The following is a 17,101-nucleotide window of genomic DNA, read 5'->3' on the forward strand; positions in this document are numbered from 1 at the left end:
CAAAGATGTGAGAATGACATCAGGTAGTAAATCACATCTGTCCTTCAGTGCTACATGGGCATGAGTAAGAAAATACCATCCAGTAAGTACCAGTAAGTACCATCCATTGGTTTCCTTTGGAATTTACCAGACAGCACGTGGGTCACAGAGCCTTAGAACAGTTTGGGTTGGAAGGGACCTTAAAGCTCATCTCATTCTATACCCCATCCATGGGCAGGGACACCTTCCACTATCCCAGGTTGCTCCAAACCCCATCCAACCTGGCCTTGGACACTTCCAGGGATGGGGCAGCCACAGCTTCTCTGAGCACCCAGTGCCAGGGCCTCCCCTCCCTCACAGGGAAGAATCTGGCTCCTCAAGATTCTCTTAAACTGCAGAAGAAGGGATAAGGATGGAGAATAAAGATCTGATACATTAAGCTGTACAAATGAAGAATAATTCTATTCTGAACTTGTAGAATTTTGGTAGGTGGGTCTTTTGTGTATTTGTGGCTCTGGAACTGCATCTCTTTGGTTCCAGCTCTGGTTTTACTGAACAGCTTAGGGGTTTCCCTGTGAGTAATTTTAAGGTGTCAGTTATCTGTGCATCCCATGGGAGGACAGCTCTCTTCATCCTTGCCTTCAGAAGAAAGGAATATTAGTGCAGCTCTTGGCAAAGATGAGAGAAAGTGCAGCTTGACTGGTTTAAACTCTCCAACTTTTGGAGGAATTGGTTGTGTGTCTGCCAGACAGCAGCTTTCCTAGGGAACAGAATGTCACCACCACACCAAATTAGGTGTTGTTGGGTTCAACATATCACTGGCTTTGTTTTGCATCTATAAATACAGCAAAAACTTGTAGTTTAAATGGAAGTGCTAATATGAGAAGGGAAAACACCAGCTCGGTGTTGGAACAGTGTTATTTCCTCCCAAACTCATCTCAGTGTGACTTGGAACCTAAGCGAGGCTGGAAATGCACCAGCTATTTCTGGGGCTTCTCCCGCTGAACAGAGTGAAAATGGTGGTTTTTCCACACCAGGAAGGGAGGAGCTGGTTTGTTTTCCTGTGGGGAAATGCCCTTTCAGAAACAGGTTGTTCTTTGGCGAGAAGCATCTCTAGCGATGTCTGTCCCCAACAGAGGGCACTCCAAAACTGGAGATAAGGGAAGCCACCACCTCCAGCTGCTCCTGGATCAGGCTGGGGATGGGATGGGGTGAATGGACAGTCCCTGCCCTCGCAGAGCAGGGTCACTGGGTCACCTTGTGCCTCTCAGAGTGGGTCTGGCACAAGCAGACCGCGAGAGGCGTTCTCAGGGCATGAGGAGCAATGGCTTTGCTAATGAAACCCGGAGGAGATAATTAAGTGTGGAATATGAGCCTTAGTAGCTTTGTTTCTTCTCAGACTGATTGTTAGTTTTTTTTCCCTTATGATTAATGGCAGTCATTGATGCTGAATATTATAGGCTTACCTGAATATGGGCTTGGTATTTTATTTCTATTAATTGGTGCTTTATGCTACAATGGACACAGGCAACTGAGTGGTAGTTCTGAAGTGACTCAGTCATCACACTTTTATTTCATTGATCTTTACCAGTGTGTATTAAAACCAAGGGGCAATGCTGTTAAGTGCATAGTTTGGTGCTTTATCTCTTTAGAGTTCTTGGCAAGTGGTTTTGACCAGTTTTATTGCTGAAAGTGGCATCAGAGCTTGGTCAGGTGGAGAGGTGTAGTGTTAAAAACATGCAGACCTCAATTCCAGAAGTTCCCTCCTCTTACCATCTAAAGGTATTAAACTAGGATGAAACTAGTTGTTGTTTTGCACAGTCAGAAGCTGTGGCTTTTGGTGGCTAAAAGAAGGGGAAAAACACCCTACAGAAAACAACATTTTTACTTGCAGCTGCACCCAAGCAGAGCTCAGGATGTCTGGGTATCTGGAATAGAAGTCACACAGAAGCAAAAAATACTCAGCACTTATACATCTGAGTTTATAAAATAGGATATTTCTTCTGGGGCCCTCTGGAATGAGACAAAAAAACCTGCATCATTCTGTCTTTGATTTAGCACTTAATATTTTTATTTTCTTTTTTTTTTTAATTCTTCCCTCACACTTCCCCCTAGCATGGCGTCAAGCTTGACCCTTCTGAAAAGCATTTCTCAAAAAATGCCAAGTAATTCCAAACAAATTAGGCAAGACAATAATGAATTACAACAGCACTTGAAGTACCAGCCCAAAAATGCCAGGGCTGGCTGACAATTGCTCCTCCTCTGCTTTTGACACTTAACATGCTGGGAGACACAGCTAACAAAACTGACTTGGTTTTCTTCTTCTTATTAATTAATTGCTGCAGCTCATTAATGCAATTTAATTATGCTCTCATTCCCTCTTCAGCCCTTTCCCTCCCCTCGAAAAGCCTGTCACAAAGGAAACTGTTCCATCAGGCTGTTACCATGGAGTAGGTGTGGCTCAGGGTGGAGAAGGCAGGTGCAACCCCACCTCTGATCCATGAGGAACTGGGCCTTTTCCAGCAGCCTGCAGCAGGATTCAGCTACACCAGGGTTAATTTCATGTAGCTGGGCAGACCCAGAGTAAGCTACAGCTGCTCCAAGAATGGCTCAGCTGGTCGAAACGGGGTGAAGCTGCATGCTGAGTGAAGAGATGATGGCTGGACTAGTTTTCAGCTGTTCAGGAGTTAGGCCACAGAGACTGAACTCAGGACAAATGCCTAGTGCCATGCCTACGGAGAACGAGCAAGGGGTCCTGCACGGGCGGGACGAAGAAGGGAAAAGTTCTCGTCTATAACTCAGAACCCAACAATGCCTAAGGAACTCAAGTGTGAAGAGCCCCCACCTCATTTTATACAGGCAGGGAGGAGATGAAGTTGTGTTAGGGGATTTAGGCTCTGTTCAGAAAAAGGGGAGGAAACTAACTACAGAACATACGAAATGTCCCAGGATGTTACACGCTGCTTCCTTCCTTCAGGATCCACGGTGCAAGGAAGCAGCTCCAACTTCAACTGTAGCTCTTGAGAGAGGCTCTTGGTGAACTTGTTCTGCCAGAGGTCTTTAGGCCTGTGCCATTTCTGGGCCAGTACCAGCAGACTGTGGTAGGAAAGGTTCGTCAGGGCACTTGGAGAATTAATTAAAAACCAACTGCGTGGCCATTCTTTGATGTACATTCATTGCGTTTGAAAAGAAGACAAGGAACAAAAAAATGGAATGGAGTTCACCATCCTGCATTTCCTCTGCCAAAGATCCAGGCCCCAGGGGACTGTTTCCTGCAGCACCTTTGGTGGAGTGCAAGGTTTATCCATCCTCTGGCTCCTCTTCACTTACGCAGGCCTATAAAAGGGGGGAAAAAGGTGAAGGCAGGATGTGAGTGTGGAGCAAGTACTCAATTGCTTTCTTTATGAAACAGAAATGGTGTGAAAATAATGAGGACAATTTTTTCTTTCCTCTTCTGGTCTTTCAAATATGATTGACTACAGATGAGGAATAGGATTGAGAGCTCAGAAGTAATGTAGTTAAGTAGTCTTCAAGCCTGGAAAGAATGCTATGCATATGTCAGACCTGAATATGTTGCAGTTAGGCTCAAGTGTTAGATCTATGTATCCTCAGCGTTTGGAGCTGCATAAAATTTGGTTAGGAACTTAAAAAGCTAAGGGTCATCTCTAGGATAAAGAGCTGCTTGAAACTGCAGTGATGTGCTTTTTGTGTAGTGCAGCAGGATAAGCAGATCTACTTTTGGAGCCAGCAGTAAAGGTGAGTGAATGCTTTTGGCTGAAACATCACCTCTTATGCATGCAGCTTCAGGATGATCAAAAGAGTTTGCAAATTCATGTTGTTTGTTTGGGAAAAAGTCTACCTAGAAAGAGAAGCAGAAGTGTTTTGTTTTGTGTTTTTTTCTCTCCTCAGAACAAAGTGTGTTTTTTTTCCTGTTTAAGTTTCCTTTGTAAATTATTCTGTTTGTTAAAGTTTGGAGAAGACAGGTGGGAAAACAATTCTAAAGAAGTTTTCCTTCCCCTTCTTCTTATTCCAGTGTTTCAGTCTTGGATTCTGACTTTTTGACTTAATGTTATTTGTGTGCTTGTACATATTGGTGTATTGAAGAACCCACTTTAAGCCAGTAAGGGATGATGGTTGTATGGGGACAAGTCCTTTAATCCTCACAGCTGCTTCGTGCCTGTGGCCAGCAGACAGTGCCCCAAAAAAAGATTAATCTGGGATCATTAAAATGAGCAATCACCAACTGGAGCCTCAGATCCCTCAATTAACCAATACCTCCTGTTGCTGCCCTGTCAATACTGAGGTCTCCATCTCATAAAAGTCACACCCTGGGTCAACACAGGGCCCTTTCCACTGCTATTTCTGAGGAAAGGGAAGTCCATAAAATCTGGCTACACAACTCAAATTAAAGCTCTTAAGCCTGTAATGTGATGTAGTACTTGAGGTGCCAGAGGAGTGTTAGAGTGCACAAAGGTGCAGTTCACTGCTTGGCCTTATAAATACGGTCTTAAAAGGCCAGAAGATCTACCTGTACCTTTTAAATAAACAGAGGGCATCTCCTGTCATCCAGCAGGTTCTTGATTTAGCACTACCCTGTGTACAAAATCACACATTTGAGGCTATTCTGCTTTATAATTGAGATTGCACAGTGCTGCTTTCCAAAACAAATTCAGAGAGTGATGTCAGGAAACTGAAAGGATTCAGCAGGCAGGAGGTGCTGACAAATTCTCAGGATGCTCTGGGTACTTGGCAGGTAGTGCAGGGGCTTGGAGAGAACAGCTTGAGTGAGAAATGTCAAAGCCAGCTTGGCCAGCACTTCCACAGTTATTGGTGCAAAAATGTGGCTTTTTTGCCTCAAGTGATGAGAATTCTGTTACTACAAATGAACAGACAAGAAGAAAAGCAGCCCAGAGCTGAGGTCCTGTGCTGTGCAGCACAAGGGGAGACAGTGGTGCCAGCAGGCACAACCTGAACTTGTGCTTGAGGGAGGAGAAAGAGTTCAACATTTTCTGCCTAAAAACTCACTGGAAATCCTCTCTTTTAGCCTCAGGTGAACAACTTTGTCTTTCCAGAAGTGATTTGGATAAGTACTTTGACACAGAAACTCGGGCAGTGAAGATTTTAACATATCTTCTATCAAGAGTGCTATTATATTATTATTATTAAATAATTAGTATGATGCCTTGATTGGCAACCAGCAGTGAGATTAAGGGCAGTTCTTTTGCATAGTAAACTTCCAGAAGAATTTTTTTCAAGATAATTTGAGCCTCTTTTACTTAAGGCTGCAACTTCAAACAGTAACTATCATAATCAAACTCCCCTGGAGTCAATGAAATGTGGAGAAAAAGCAGTTGTGGAACCTGAAACAGAAATAACTTTATTTTTAGAATACTAAAAATATTATTTGCTGTGTTAGTGGTTTGAGATGAGCACTCTTATATCTTGCCTTTGTAAAAACAGTACAAAATGATGGTTTATTGTTGTTGCTGGCTTTTTTTGCAAAGAGAAAAATAATACCTGACTTGAATAATCTGTGGTTTTCCACTAACTGTAGGTTTGCAGCTGAGATCATTATGATAAAGCTGGGATGTAACTGAATTATGGCATGGAAGTACCTAAAGTAACTGTTTGAGGACGTGTTTTTTCCTCCTAGCAGGAGACAAAGGTATTTCAGAACTTCTTTCACTGCTGTGGCTGGAAGCTGAGGGCCAGAACTGGGGTGCACAGTTTGAATACTGAATTTAGCAGCTCATGTCATTGTTCTGTGGGGTCTCAGGTCTCTAAAAACTCATAAATTCAGAGATATGAAGAGGAGAGACTAGAGAAAAATGCAGGAATGGGCACAGTGGGAGGGAAGTGTGATCTCATGAGAAAAGGAAAGGTAAAACTGGAGTGAATAGGATAATTCCATTAGGGAATGAAGGAGAGATCCTGTTAGGGAAGTGTGGAGCCCAGAAAATGCATCTGACTGCAGCCAAGGGGGTGATGCCATCCTAAAATGAAAGTTCCTGCTTGCAGTCAGTTCCAAGTGATCAGTTGTAGAATAAATTTGGTTTCATTCAGCATTTCCATCAACAAAAAGGAGTTCAAACAAGAAACCCAAGTTCCTGATCCTTAGCTCTTCTCTAAACTTAATTCCAAATACGTTGGATGTATTTGTTGTTTCACATCTTCTTGAATAGGATATGGAAAAATAAATTCCTTCAAGTCATCACTAAATGATTTTCACAGCAGGACAAGGGCATCTGCAGCACTCCATGGCACCTGGGAATCACTTCTCCCTTCCTCCCCTCACTCCCATTCACACACATGGAAAAAAGGCAATAGGCTGAAATAAATAAATAAATAAAAATTGCTATTTGGTGGCAGTTGAAATTTATAGAGGGTCACATTATCTACAGCTCAGCAGTTGTTCTCACCTCCTCTTAGCCTGAAAAAAATATTATTTTGTGCTGGTAGAAAATATAAACAGAAGTGATGGGCTAAAGAATGGGAGGGAGGAACAACAAAATTATCTGTGGACTTGAGCAGCAACTTCCCCTCTTACTGAGGCCCTGGAAGAAAGTTTTACATTGCTAACTTCTCTTCAAATTGCAATCTCTCCATATAGGAGTCTTCATTTAGAAGTGATAGCTTCTTTCACAAGCAGAACTGGTCATTTTAAGAAAAAAGAAGCCCAACCCCTGCACTGTGAAAATGTGATGCTTCTTCAGCCTGCTGCTGCATCCAGCTAGTAAATCAGGGAGCTGCTTAAAGCTGCACAGTTCTGCAGACTATGAAAAATTCCACCCCACTGTGACAAAATGAGAGAGAAATCAATATTTAATCTCCTGTAGCATCCCTTGTAATAACACCATAGAACCCCCCAAAGTTACAGGGAATTCAATGGCTTTGCAAAAATTACTTGTATTCCTGATCTTGTGCTGCAGTGACAAAGTAGGCAGTAAGTCCTTATGAAATTAGAGGGGCACATCTACCAATCTACCTCAGGCAAGTTTTTCTTCCCTCAGCCCCACTCTTTTCCACCATCGTCACATCCTTCTTTTTGGCAGGATTCTGGTAACATTGTTCCTGAAAAACAGCCTCCCTCAGCAGCTGCTGTAAAAACCTTCCATGTGTTGAACTGCCTCTTGCAGATCAATTTAAAGAATATAAAATCAGATCTCTGCTGCTTTAAACAGGCAGAATTGGCCTTTGTGTTTGAGGATCTCATTAAGAGCCAGCTTTTAAGTGGACAGAGCGAAATTGGGATCTGGTGCCTCAGGGGGCAGAAATGGGAATTCAAGAGTGGCCCTTCATTATTGGTAGGAGAGAAGCTGCTGTGGACAACTCCCCTTTCTGCTCTCAGCTGAACTCTTGGGCTGCCCCACATGTGGAAGGCTCAGTTCTTGGTGGCAACAGAATTTAAAATGATTTTGGAGCTGAGAAAGGGCAGCTTCACCCCTTCTGGTCTCCATTTCTTCATTATTTCCATGCCTGAAAAGCCTGTTGGAGAAATCAACCTACAAGGAGGAAAAACCCCAAACCTGTGGTACCCTTGAGCCATGAAACCAAGAAGCACGTGGAGTCTCTTAGCACAGATGATACTTACAGGTATGTCTGCTTGAACAAAAGGTTGGTGGGTTTTTCATTGACATGGTAGAGAGGAAATGGATCAAATCCACCAATGAAATCAACTGAAAAAAAATCAAAACTCAAATAAACAAACAAACATGGCCAGAAAGTTGAAAGGAAATGAAAGAAAGGCTTGGTGCATGTCATGGCATAAACACAAAAATTAGTGACAGAACAGAAAAGTGATTTTTTCAGGTATGGATTTCCTGGAATCTCCTGGGGTGGGCAAGTGTGCCAAAGAGATTTCAGCTAACACAAAACTTAAAGCAGAACTAACAAAGGACTCCAGAAAAGCCTCCTTGGGTATTACCACCACGCTGTGACTGCACGTGAGAGGAGCAGACAAAGCTGGAGCCGAGGAGAGGAAGCTGGGGAACGGCTCCTGAGCGAATGCCAGGGAGAAGCTGGCAGCACAACCCTCCCCGGCAAGGGTACACAGGGAAGTGGGAATTTTCTTGCCCCACTTGTCTCTCCTGCAAGACAACAGCAGCTTTGGAAAACTGCAACCACCTCATTATCTCCAGCTCTGGTATTTTTCGTGTCCCCTCTGCCAACTCAATTTCTTTTAATTGTGCCCAAACAGGAACAAAGCTTCTCTTCTCCAGTGCTCACGGAAGGGCAGCGTAACTCAGCAGGGAGAGTTCTAAGTGACAATTCCCTTAGTAACCAGGGAAGAATTTTCCAAGGCTGTCTCAGTTCCCTGGACTTCAGGCCAAGCCTGCAGCACAGAGCTGGTCAGCACAGCCAGGGCAGGAGGGGTGTGAGCTGCTCTGATTTGTGACTGACCTCGCAGGCCTTGTAAAACCCTTTAAAACAGACCCAGCTTGGATCATTTTTTGGTGCCAAGTTAGTACATTTTGTATGGAAGTGTGAAAACCATCCTGTCCAAGTGCCATTTAAAAATAACTGGAGAGTTTTATTAACTGTTTCAGTGCCTGATTATTTTTCTTTCCTGAAGGTGGCACTATTATTTTAAATTTAAGCTGAAGAGGTTTGAGGTTTTTTGCTGATCAAACAATAGAAAAAATATTTACTAATATATTTGATGTGAAAAAACCCAAAACTTCTTAAAATATATTTAGAAACCTAAGGATAACAGATTCTGACAAATTCCATCTTGATGGAGAGCTTCACGCTGGTACTGAGATTTTGGGACAACTGAGAGGTAATGGGTAAAATCTGTAGAGTTCTAAGTTAATTGTGGGGATAATTCCCAAATAGTTTCAGTGAAACTACCTTTTCTCAGCCACTTTTGAAAGTGTTTTGAGTATTCTAAAATCAAAACAAGCTGCCATTTAAAAAAAAATATAAACAAGATTTTAACTTTATTACCTCAGTTGTGGAATGCCTAAATTGGGAAACTTTAAAGAACAGCAATTTTCAGAAACTATTGAGTACCTTGAACAAACACAAGTCTTATCATCTGAACATGCAAGCATGAGGGCACTCAAAATCCAAGGCACTTAAAAAAGAAAAAATCTTAAGTGTGGTTCCTTGTGATTCAATACATTGCATTAGCACATCTAAAATATTCTTGCCCACAATTCAGCATTAGTAGGTCCCTACTGCTGTGTTTTCTCATGAAAATCACGTTAGCATGAGCTTCCTGATTAATGTGCCTCAGCACTTATAATTACTTCATGCTGCATATCAAAGCAACATTTAAAGGAAACCACAAATGGAAGAGAAAATTAAAACGCAGCTCAAATTTATTCAGGTCACTGGAAGGATCTACCCCTGTGAGTGTGAAATATTGATGGTTTGTCATTGTTAATTATTCAAGCTGGCATTTTAACTCCAAGCTGAGAAACTGGGAGTGAAAGTGAATTTGTTAGTGGGGGGAAAAAAATACATATCCTGAAATTACCAGCTCTGTGTTTCCTAGATAAAGCTGCCTTCCATGTTGTTGCTCTCGTAACAGATCCCTACTATAAAAATGAGTTCTGTCAAGTTATTGCTTTACAATATTCAGCAGGGGCTCAGAACTGCAGCTATTTAGCTAATAGAAGAGTATAGCCTAATTTAAAAGATATTACTATAATGTAGCACCTTCTCTAAGTGCATTGCCAAGCTCTAAAGAAATGATCAATAAAGCCAGGAGAATGAGTTCAGCCAGGAAGGAAGGAAGAAAAAAACATAAGGACAAGGCAGATAAGTAATGCATCTCCTCTTGCTCCTATGAAAACACATTCTTCACATACTTTCAAATATTCAGTTCAAAGCTGTTGTTTTCCAGCTCTCCTCCATGCCAGCTGCTCTTTAAAACAACAAAGCTACTCGCACAAACCTAATCAATGCCTTAAAAGAATTGATACTTGGATGTAAAACCTTTGGATGAAATCCTTTGCTGGAGTAAACTGGCCTAGACCCAACACATTGCCAAACAAACCTAACTTTGCATTTACTTTAACTCCATGCATCCATTTCTCTGTTTGTAAAATTACTGGTCCCAAAGGGTGTTTTAGAGGGACAAAGCACTCCAGGACCAGCTGGGTACCTGCACAGGTCCCACAGAGCTGTGAGTCTTTACCCTGACACGCGTCACAGTGACTGCCTGTCACTGAAGAGATTTGTGCACCCAACACGAGGGAGCTGGCTCCTTCCTCCTTGTAATTCAAATACAGCATTTCCTCTGCTCTTAAATTGAGTGGTCAGATTGGTTCTTGGCAAGAACTCTCATGATCTGCTTCATCCTCAGCTTGTGGCACATGAGACTCAGCAGGTCTCCCACTTGAGCCCTGGGCTGAAAGCTTTGTTGTAGGTGCTTTTAATCGCAGCAGTAATATTTCAGAACCATTATTCTCAGGCTATATGAGCCTGAGAACAGAAGCAGCTTCCCAGTTTCTCTAAGGCTTAGTCCAGATGAGAAGCCAAAACCAAGCTCTTTTTGTGCTCTAAGTGTAGCAGAATTACAGCATCTAACACAGAGTGACACAGGGAAAAGAACCCTCCCAGTAAAAATAGCTGATCCTTGAAGGGCAGTTAGTGCCATAACACACAGAGACAGAGACAGAAAGAGGTCTGATGGCAGCTCAGACCTGACAGACAAATATCTGAGAGATAAATAAAATTTACTAAAACCTTTGCCAAGGGATCTGTTGATAAATACTTACAGCTGTCTTCTTCTTCTGTAAAAACACTAACCACGTAACAGGCATACACAAAGCCCACCAGCTGGAAAAGAGAGAGAATAAATCATTTTAGCATCAGCCAGTGTGAGCCTGGTCAGAACCCACTGGGCACAACTTCAACAGGCACTATTTACAGTCAGCTTGGCAGCATTTCTGTGACTGTGGAGCCAAGTCATGTCTGCTGTAGGGATCGGGGCAGGTGTGGGTGTCAGGGAAGGCACTGATGGAGCACACCCAAGGAAGGAAAACTTGTAAGACCCATCCTCACCTTCAGAGTAGCACCTTCAGTCGCTTGAAAGATTGGCAAGAACATGGGTTGGCTTTGTTGCAACTGAAACTCCTGTGCTAACTCTCAGTAAGAAGTGATGGGGACACAGGAGAGGGCCTTGTGGGACAAACAGAAATGTACAGGAGACACAGAGTTTCAATGACAACAACTCATCAGCTCAGCATTCCTGCCATATGGGGTAAATTACCAATTAGAGGTGAGTAGTTTTTATGCAGATGAGATAGAAAATTAGTTAACCCTAAGAATGGTGCTGTACTGGCAGAAATGTTCAGAGACACCAAAATGTTCAGTAACTCAGGAGTTTCTAGAAGCTCTAAAGCATCAGAGCTGCCTCCTTCAGGCACTCACTACTCCTTCACTATCAAGGTGTTCCTCAGCCTAAACAGAGAGACAAACTTCAGGTACTATGGGAGTTAAGCATTCCAGATGCATCAGGGTCTTATTTTGCTTTGCCTTCTCTCTGTTAATCAAATATCCTCTCCATCCTTCATTTTACATCTTTACGAAACACCCCACTTAGCGAGATCTTGGTTGACAGTAACTGTGTTAGTAAAGTTATTGTGAGGCATAATTGTTTTCCACTGTGAGCTCAATTCCTGGGAACAGGAGTCAGCCTGTAACACACAGTGACTCACTCCAAGTGCAGACAGAATGATGCATGGGAGGGCTTGAAAAGTAGAGTCCATTCATTTTTAACATGACAGAAAAATACATCACACCCGAAAACAAAAGGCAGGATAATGAGATTTCTGCTGGGGAGTTATACAACGTTTGTGGTTTCTCCAGCTCTCCCTGACAAAACACGCTGTGTTGGGAGGAAATGGAATGTTTTTGTAGAATCACTAAACCCTGTTTTTCCTTGAAGATTTTTCTATAATCATCTGAAAGAGAAGGCAGCTCGCTCCTTTCCTCTTGGGTGAGCCTTATGGGAGCACATCCCGGAAGCTCAGTGGAGGAAGGGGAGCTCTGGGGACTCCCTCATTCCTCTGCATTTCTGAAACCAAGACTGCTTCAGGCTAAGCTCCTGTGAGCTACTGGGAAACATAAATCCTCTGGCCACATGCAATGGCCAATCTAATTGTACCTGCTGCCTTCTAGAATTGTCTCAGAATAGAACTATTACTGTTTAAGGTGGACAAATGAAAACCAAACAATATCAGAGATTTTTCTTCTCCCCTATTGCTTGTAGTGTAACACAATAAAATCTGGAACTTGTTGTTTTTTTCCTGAAGTTTGTGGCAGTTTTTGGGCAGATCAGAGCAACAAATCTGGGGAGGGGTCTGGAGCACAAGTTTGATAAGGAATGGCTGAGGGAGCTCAGGCAAAAAGGAGGCTGAGGAAGGACCTTAATGCTCCCTGTGACTCCCTGGAAGGAGGTTGTAGCCAGGTACGGGTCTCTCTCTTCTCCCAAAAAACAATCAGACAACAGGAAACGTTGTCAAATTGTCAATGTTCTCAAGTTGTGCCAGGGGAGGTTTAGATTGGATATTGGGGAATATTTCATAATTAAAAGGGTTATCCAGCCCTGGCACAGCTGCCCAGGGCAGTGGTGGAGTGACCATCCCTGGAGGGATTTAAAAGAGAAGCAGATGTGGCACTTGGGGACAGCTTTAGTGGTGGGCTCGGCAGTGCTGGGGGAGCTGCAGGGTCTTGGGCAGCTTTCCCAGCCCAAAGGACTGCAGGAGCCCCGGCCCGGCCCGGGCTCTGGCCGTGGTGCTGAAGCCCCGGGGCCGCTCCCGGGAGCCACCCGCTCATCCCTGGGCTGCGGGATCTGGCCCAGCTTTTCTCGCATAAACAGAGCGCTTCCTGCACATCCCAGAACTCCAAGGGATGTCCAACCACCCTTCTGCACCCTGATCTCCAGCATAAAGACATTTGAACTCAAGTAACAAATTCAGAGTGTCCTCTGTACCTGCTCAAGCATTTTTATAGTTGTAAGATCCAGCCTCTTACATCAGGTCAAATCACACAATTTACACACACACACAAATATCCAGGCAGGAAAGATGCATCCTGAATACACACCCTGATTCCAAGGGAACTCTAGGCCGGTTTTCTCCCTCCTCAGATTTCCCATCATTGGGTTAACAGCCATGCAAAGTGGCAGCCCTAAATCCACTGCCTGCTATTATACTCTAAACACACAGACGCAAATCTTATGTGGTACCTGTGTCAGGAAACTCTTGATAGAATTAACAATGAAAATGATTTACCTGCCCAGTTTCTGAGCAGAGTTGGGAGCGATTATCAGCTGTACTGTCACAGCAAATCTGATAAAGTGCTGGACATTTTTCACGGTTCAGAAGCACCAAGCAATGTGATTGACTTGGGAAGTTTGTTTTGCACAGAAATTAATGCCCCATAACCCTCAACCATCATTCTGCTCACCCCATACATTTTTCACTTTATGACTAAGGTGACTTTTTTTTGCATTCAGAAGAACCAAGCAATCAAAAACCAGTGAATTAAGAGAACTTCCCTAAATCTCTAATTCCAGCTCCATTGCAGTGGAGGACTTTAATTTTTGATTCCATCCATCTCCTGGCTGTGTTTCAAAATCATCTGCTTAGTGTTTAATATTTACTTTATATTGACATTATAGTCCATTCCTTCTTTACACGTGTTTCAGCAATAAAAAACCTTGTTTATTTAATGGAACTTTTTATTCAAAGAAGCTTTTTCTTGTGATCTGACCAGAGCAGGAGTTTCAGTGGCAAGGGGGGAAGAGATGTACAACATAAATATGAATTCCATTTTTTCCTGTGCTGACCTAAACTGTAATTAAATACTCCAAAGCATTCATCTGTAATTAAATAACCTCAAATTAAATAATCTCAAGAATTAACTGAACTCACGGGAATCCCCATGTCTCACCTTTGGAATAAATTATAAATGAAACACAGCTAAGGAGGAGAAATGCTGCTCCTGTTGTCCAGTGTTTCCCCTGGAAAAGCCTGCTGGAGTGTGGAATGAGCAGACTCCAAGAAACACCCAAAATTCCCTTCTGACTTCATCTTTGATAACGATGTGTTGAGCCCCCACACACCACCCAGTTTATCAGCAATTAACACAGAACAGGAAGCTTCAGAGAAGCCAACAATTTGGAATAATTCCATCCGTGCTCCAAGTGCCATCCTGGCTGCTGCTTTCAATACACAGGAGGGGTTTAAGCTCTGTATCCCAGGGAAATTCTTGGATCTTTGCAAATTACATCGGGGAGGTGGAAGAGGAGGGAAAACGTCAGCGATGTAAAATGACACTAAGCCACTGCTCTAATTCCCCCAAGAATGTTCTAGGGCTTTAGCCTGTGCTGCTGTTTCTCTGCTTGTTCTGCATGTGCAGTACCAGCTTTCTCCAAGCTGCAGAAGGATCCGATTAAGCTTTTTATTAGGAACACATGTTGAGGGCAGGTGTGTTCTGTCAGCCCGGGAACACACACTCTGCCCCACAAGAGAGGATGGAGCTGGGCTGCCCCAAGCACTCTGCAGGCAAAGAGAGTGGGAAAGACAGGAAGAGACAAGTGTGCCCCAAGGGAATGAGGGAAACATATGGCTGAGCATCCCCCTGCCCCTCAGTCCTCTGAAGTTAACTTTTTTAATAGAGAGTTGAAAGCTGTTCATAAAACAGCAGCGTTGAATGAAGGCACGGGAGCCAGAAAGAGCTAATCAGAGAAAAACCTGGAGAAAGGGACCAGCTGGCTGCAAGTGTGCAAAATACACAAAGGATGGGAAGGCAAATTTTAGGTGTTACTGTTACTTGTGTAAGATCTTAGCTTTAGTCTCCCTCTGTCCTAGCGAAGATTCTCCAGCTCTTCTCACAATAGACAAACTTGCCACTGCTTTTTCCAGCACAGAGAAGAGGTGAAAAGCCTTTTCTTTTAGGGTAGATGCATTCTAGGTTTTACTTCTAATCAGAGCTAACAAAAGGTGCACACTGACATCAGTGCAAGAGGGAAAAATGAAGGGAATTCTGCTATGAGAAAGCAAAAATCCAGCCTGTGAAAGAGCTATTGTGACCAGATAGCCAAAGAGAGGCAATCAAAATCCTTTAATTCCTTGACCTTCTTTACTCTTTGGATGCAATTACAACCACTGAAAATCTACCTTCTGCCAAGAGCAAGGCATCTCTTGTGCACTGGTTCTCACATAACATCTGCTGTCAAGGCTTGCCTTGCTGCCTCCCTGGGAACCTTCCAACCTGTCAGTCTGAGTGAAAACAACAGACAGGCAGGCAGCGAGTTCTGGCGGCTGGGAAGACATTTCCAATTTCTACCCCATTCAGTGGAGCCTCAGGAAAAGCCCAACCCTCCCCACTCCCAGAAGTACCATATGGACAGCCCAGAGCTATGCCAGGTATTTCAGAACTGGGAATCGCTCCCCTCCCTGCTGGCTGGCGAGCTGGGGACGTGCAAGATGAATCCTTGCTGAGGCAAAAGCAAAGCGGATTCTCATCTTGACAAAGTAGTTGCTGCTGCATTTCCTACCTGGGTTGGTAGGATTATCTTTGCAATTCATTTCTACACCAGGACAGACTTTTAGATGTTGCCACAATGAGCTTTTACCTCTGATGTGTTTTGTGCTAGAGCACTGAGGAAAAATTTTCACACTGGACCCTACAGCAACTTGTATCATGTGTGGTGACTAATATGCCCAAGTTTGATTGCATTCCAGATTAAAGGAATTGCTTTTGCCTTCAAGGAGTACAGACAAGCTCTGAGCAAAAGCAGACTGAGACCTTATGTATCCTCAAATGTATGCCCAGGAGCAGGATGATATAATCAGCAGGAGTCAAGCTGACAGCCAACACTGTGCTCACCATATGGGGCCAGGTTTGCTTTCCCTCTCCTTTGGCATGCAAGACTGAATTCAGGGAGCCTTGCCCCAAGTACACAACACCACAGTACATTCCCTCAGGACTCAAGTCCCTCAGTAGTCTCAAGGAATTGGAACTTCCAGAAAAATAAAATAAAGTGCTTGCAGTTGGGCACTGCATATTTAAACAGCATGAGTTTCACAGTGCTGTATCTGGGGTGAAAACCAAACCAAATCCCCCCACCCCACAACTTCTAAAAACAGTTAGACAAAGCAAAACCGAACTATTGAAAGCACAATTTTGCCTGTCCCTTGCCCTTCCTAACAGGGAACTGACAATTCTGGTCTCAGACAAGGAGGGAACTAGGTCATGTCTCTTGCTGCATCCCCTGAGCCTTCAAGTTGCTGGTTGTGTTTTTGTGCTATTGATCTGTGTCCCTGCCTGTCTGCAGCACTGTACCTGCCAGCACTCTGGGGACAGCTGCCCGCAATAAAACCTGCCTCAAAGTGAGATAAAGAGAACAGAAAAAGATACTGGCAGGGATCAAAGAGTTTGACCCTCAGAGAGTAAAAAGGGAGAGAACTGTGTGACTGCTTTCAGGCAAGGTATGAGGGAGAAAGAAGACTTGCTTTTTGCCTGACCTCAAAGAAAAGGGGAAAAGCTCCATTCCTCCCACTACATGACAAAATTACATGAGCATTTCAGAGCCAGCAGCAGTTACAGATCTGGGGCTTCAATACTCTGCTTTTATTACAGGACAAGTTGAAATTTGGTTCAATGCATAGTTCAGCCCATATGGGTTTCTTGCCTACACATATTTTAACCCCTTTTCCAGGGTTTAGGACTCAACAATTTATTGCACCTTAAATCCCAGAGAGAAAGAGCAAGAAAGTATTTCCCTAAATCCTGTTTTCTCTTGTATTTCCCTCTTGTCTCCCCATTTGGCCCTTAGTGGTGTTTTGCAGATGTACAGAGAATATCATCACTCATAGAAGCATGGAATTAAGGCTGGAAGAAGCCTTTTAAGATCAAGTCAGTCATCAACCCAGCATCACCGCCACGTTCATCACTAAACCATGTCCTCAAAGTGCAACATCCACACATTTTCTGAACACTTCCAGGTATGGTGGCTCCACCACTTCCCTGAACAGTCTGCTCCAGTGCTTTACCACCCCTTCTATGCAGAAATTGTCCCCAGTATCCAAATTAAACCTCCCCAGTGCAATTTGATGTAATTTCCTCTTGTCCAGTCAAAACTCTTTCTTTTGACCCTCCT

General features: G+C 43.5%; 1 protein-coding gene across 2 annotated transcripts in view; it reads right to left on the reverse strand.

Annotated features, from left to right (window-relative positions):
* Positions 1 to 1,522: 1,522 nt before the first annotated feature.
* The window catches only part of NKAIN4 (sodium/potassium transporting ATPase interacting 4), a 49,482-nt gene continuing 33,903 nt past the window's right edge, over positions 1,523 to 17,101 (reverse strand). Inside the window, exons 5-8 of one of the 2 annotated variants that reach the window (XR_009278860.1) lie at positions 10,707 to 10,767; positions 7,571 to 7,655; positions 3,766 to 3,838; positions 1,523 to 3,315 (exon numbers count right to left, since the gene is read on the reverse strand). Coding sequence is in view for 1 of the 2 variants with exons in the window: in XM_058850792.1 (XP_058706775.1) it covers positions 3,306 to 3,315; positions 7,571 to 7,655; positions 10,707 to 10,767 (156 nt within the window). In the remaining variant the exon portion in view is untranslated. The remainder of the gene's footprint in view (positions 3,316 to 3,765; positions 3,839 to 7,570; positions 7,656 to 10,706; positions 10,768 to 17,101) is intronic. The other variant, XM_058850792.1, reaches the window with a different exon arrangement.

This window comes from Poecile atricapillus, chromosome 15 (genome assembly GCF_030490865.1).
Source record: "Poecile atricapillus isolate bPoeAtr1 chromosome 15, bPoeAtr1.hap1, whole genome shotgun sequence".
In the NCBI taxonomy this organism is placed as follows: domain Eukaryota; kingdom Metazoa; phylum Chordata; class Aves; order Passeriformes; family Paridae; genus Poecile; species Poecile atricapillus.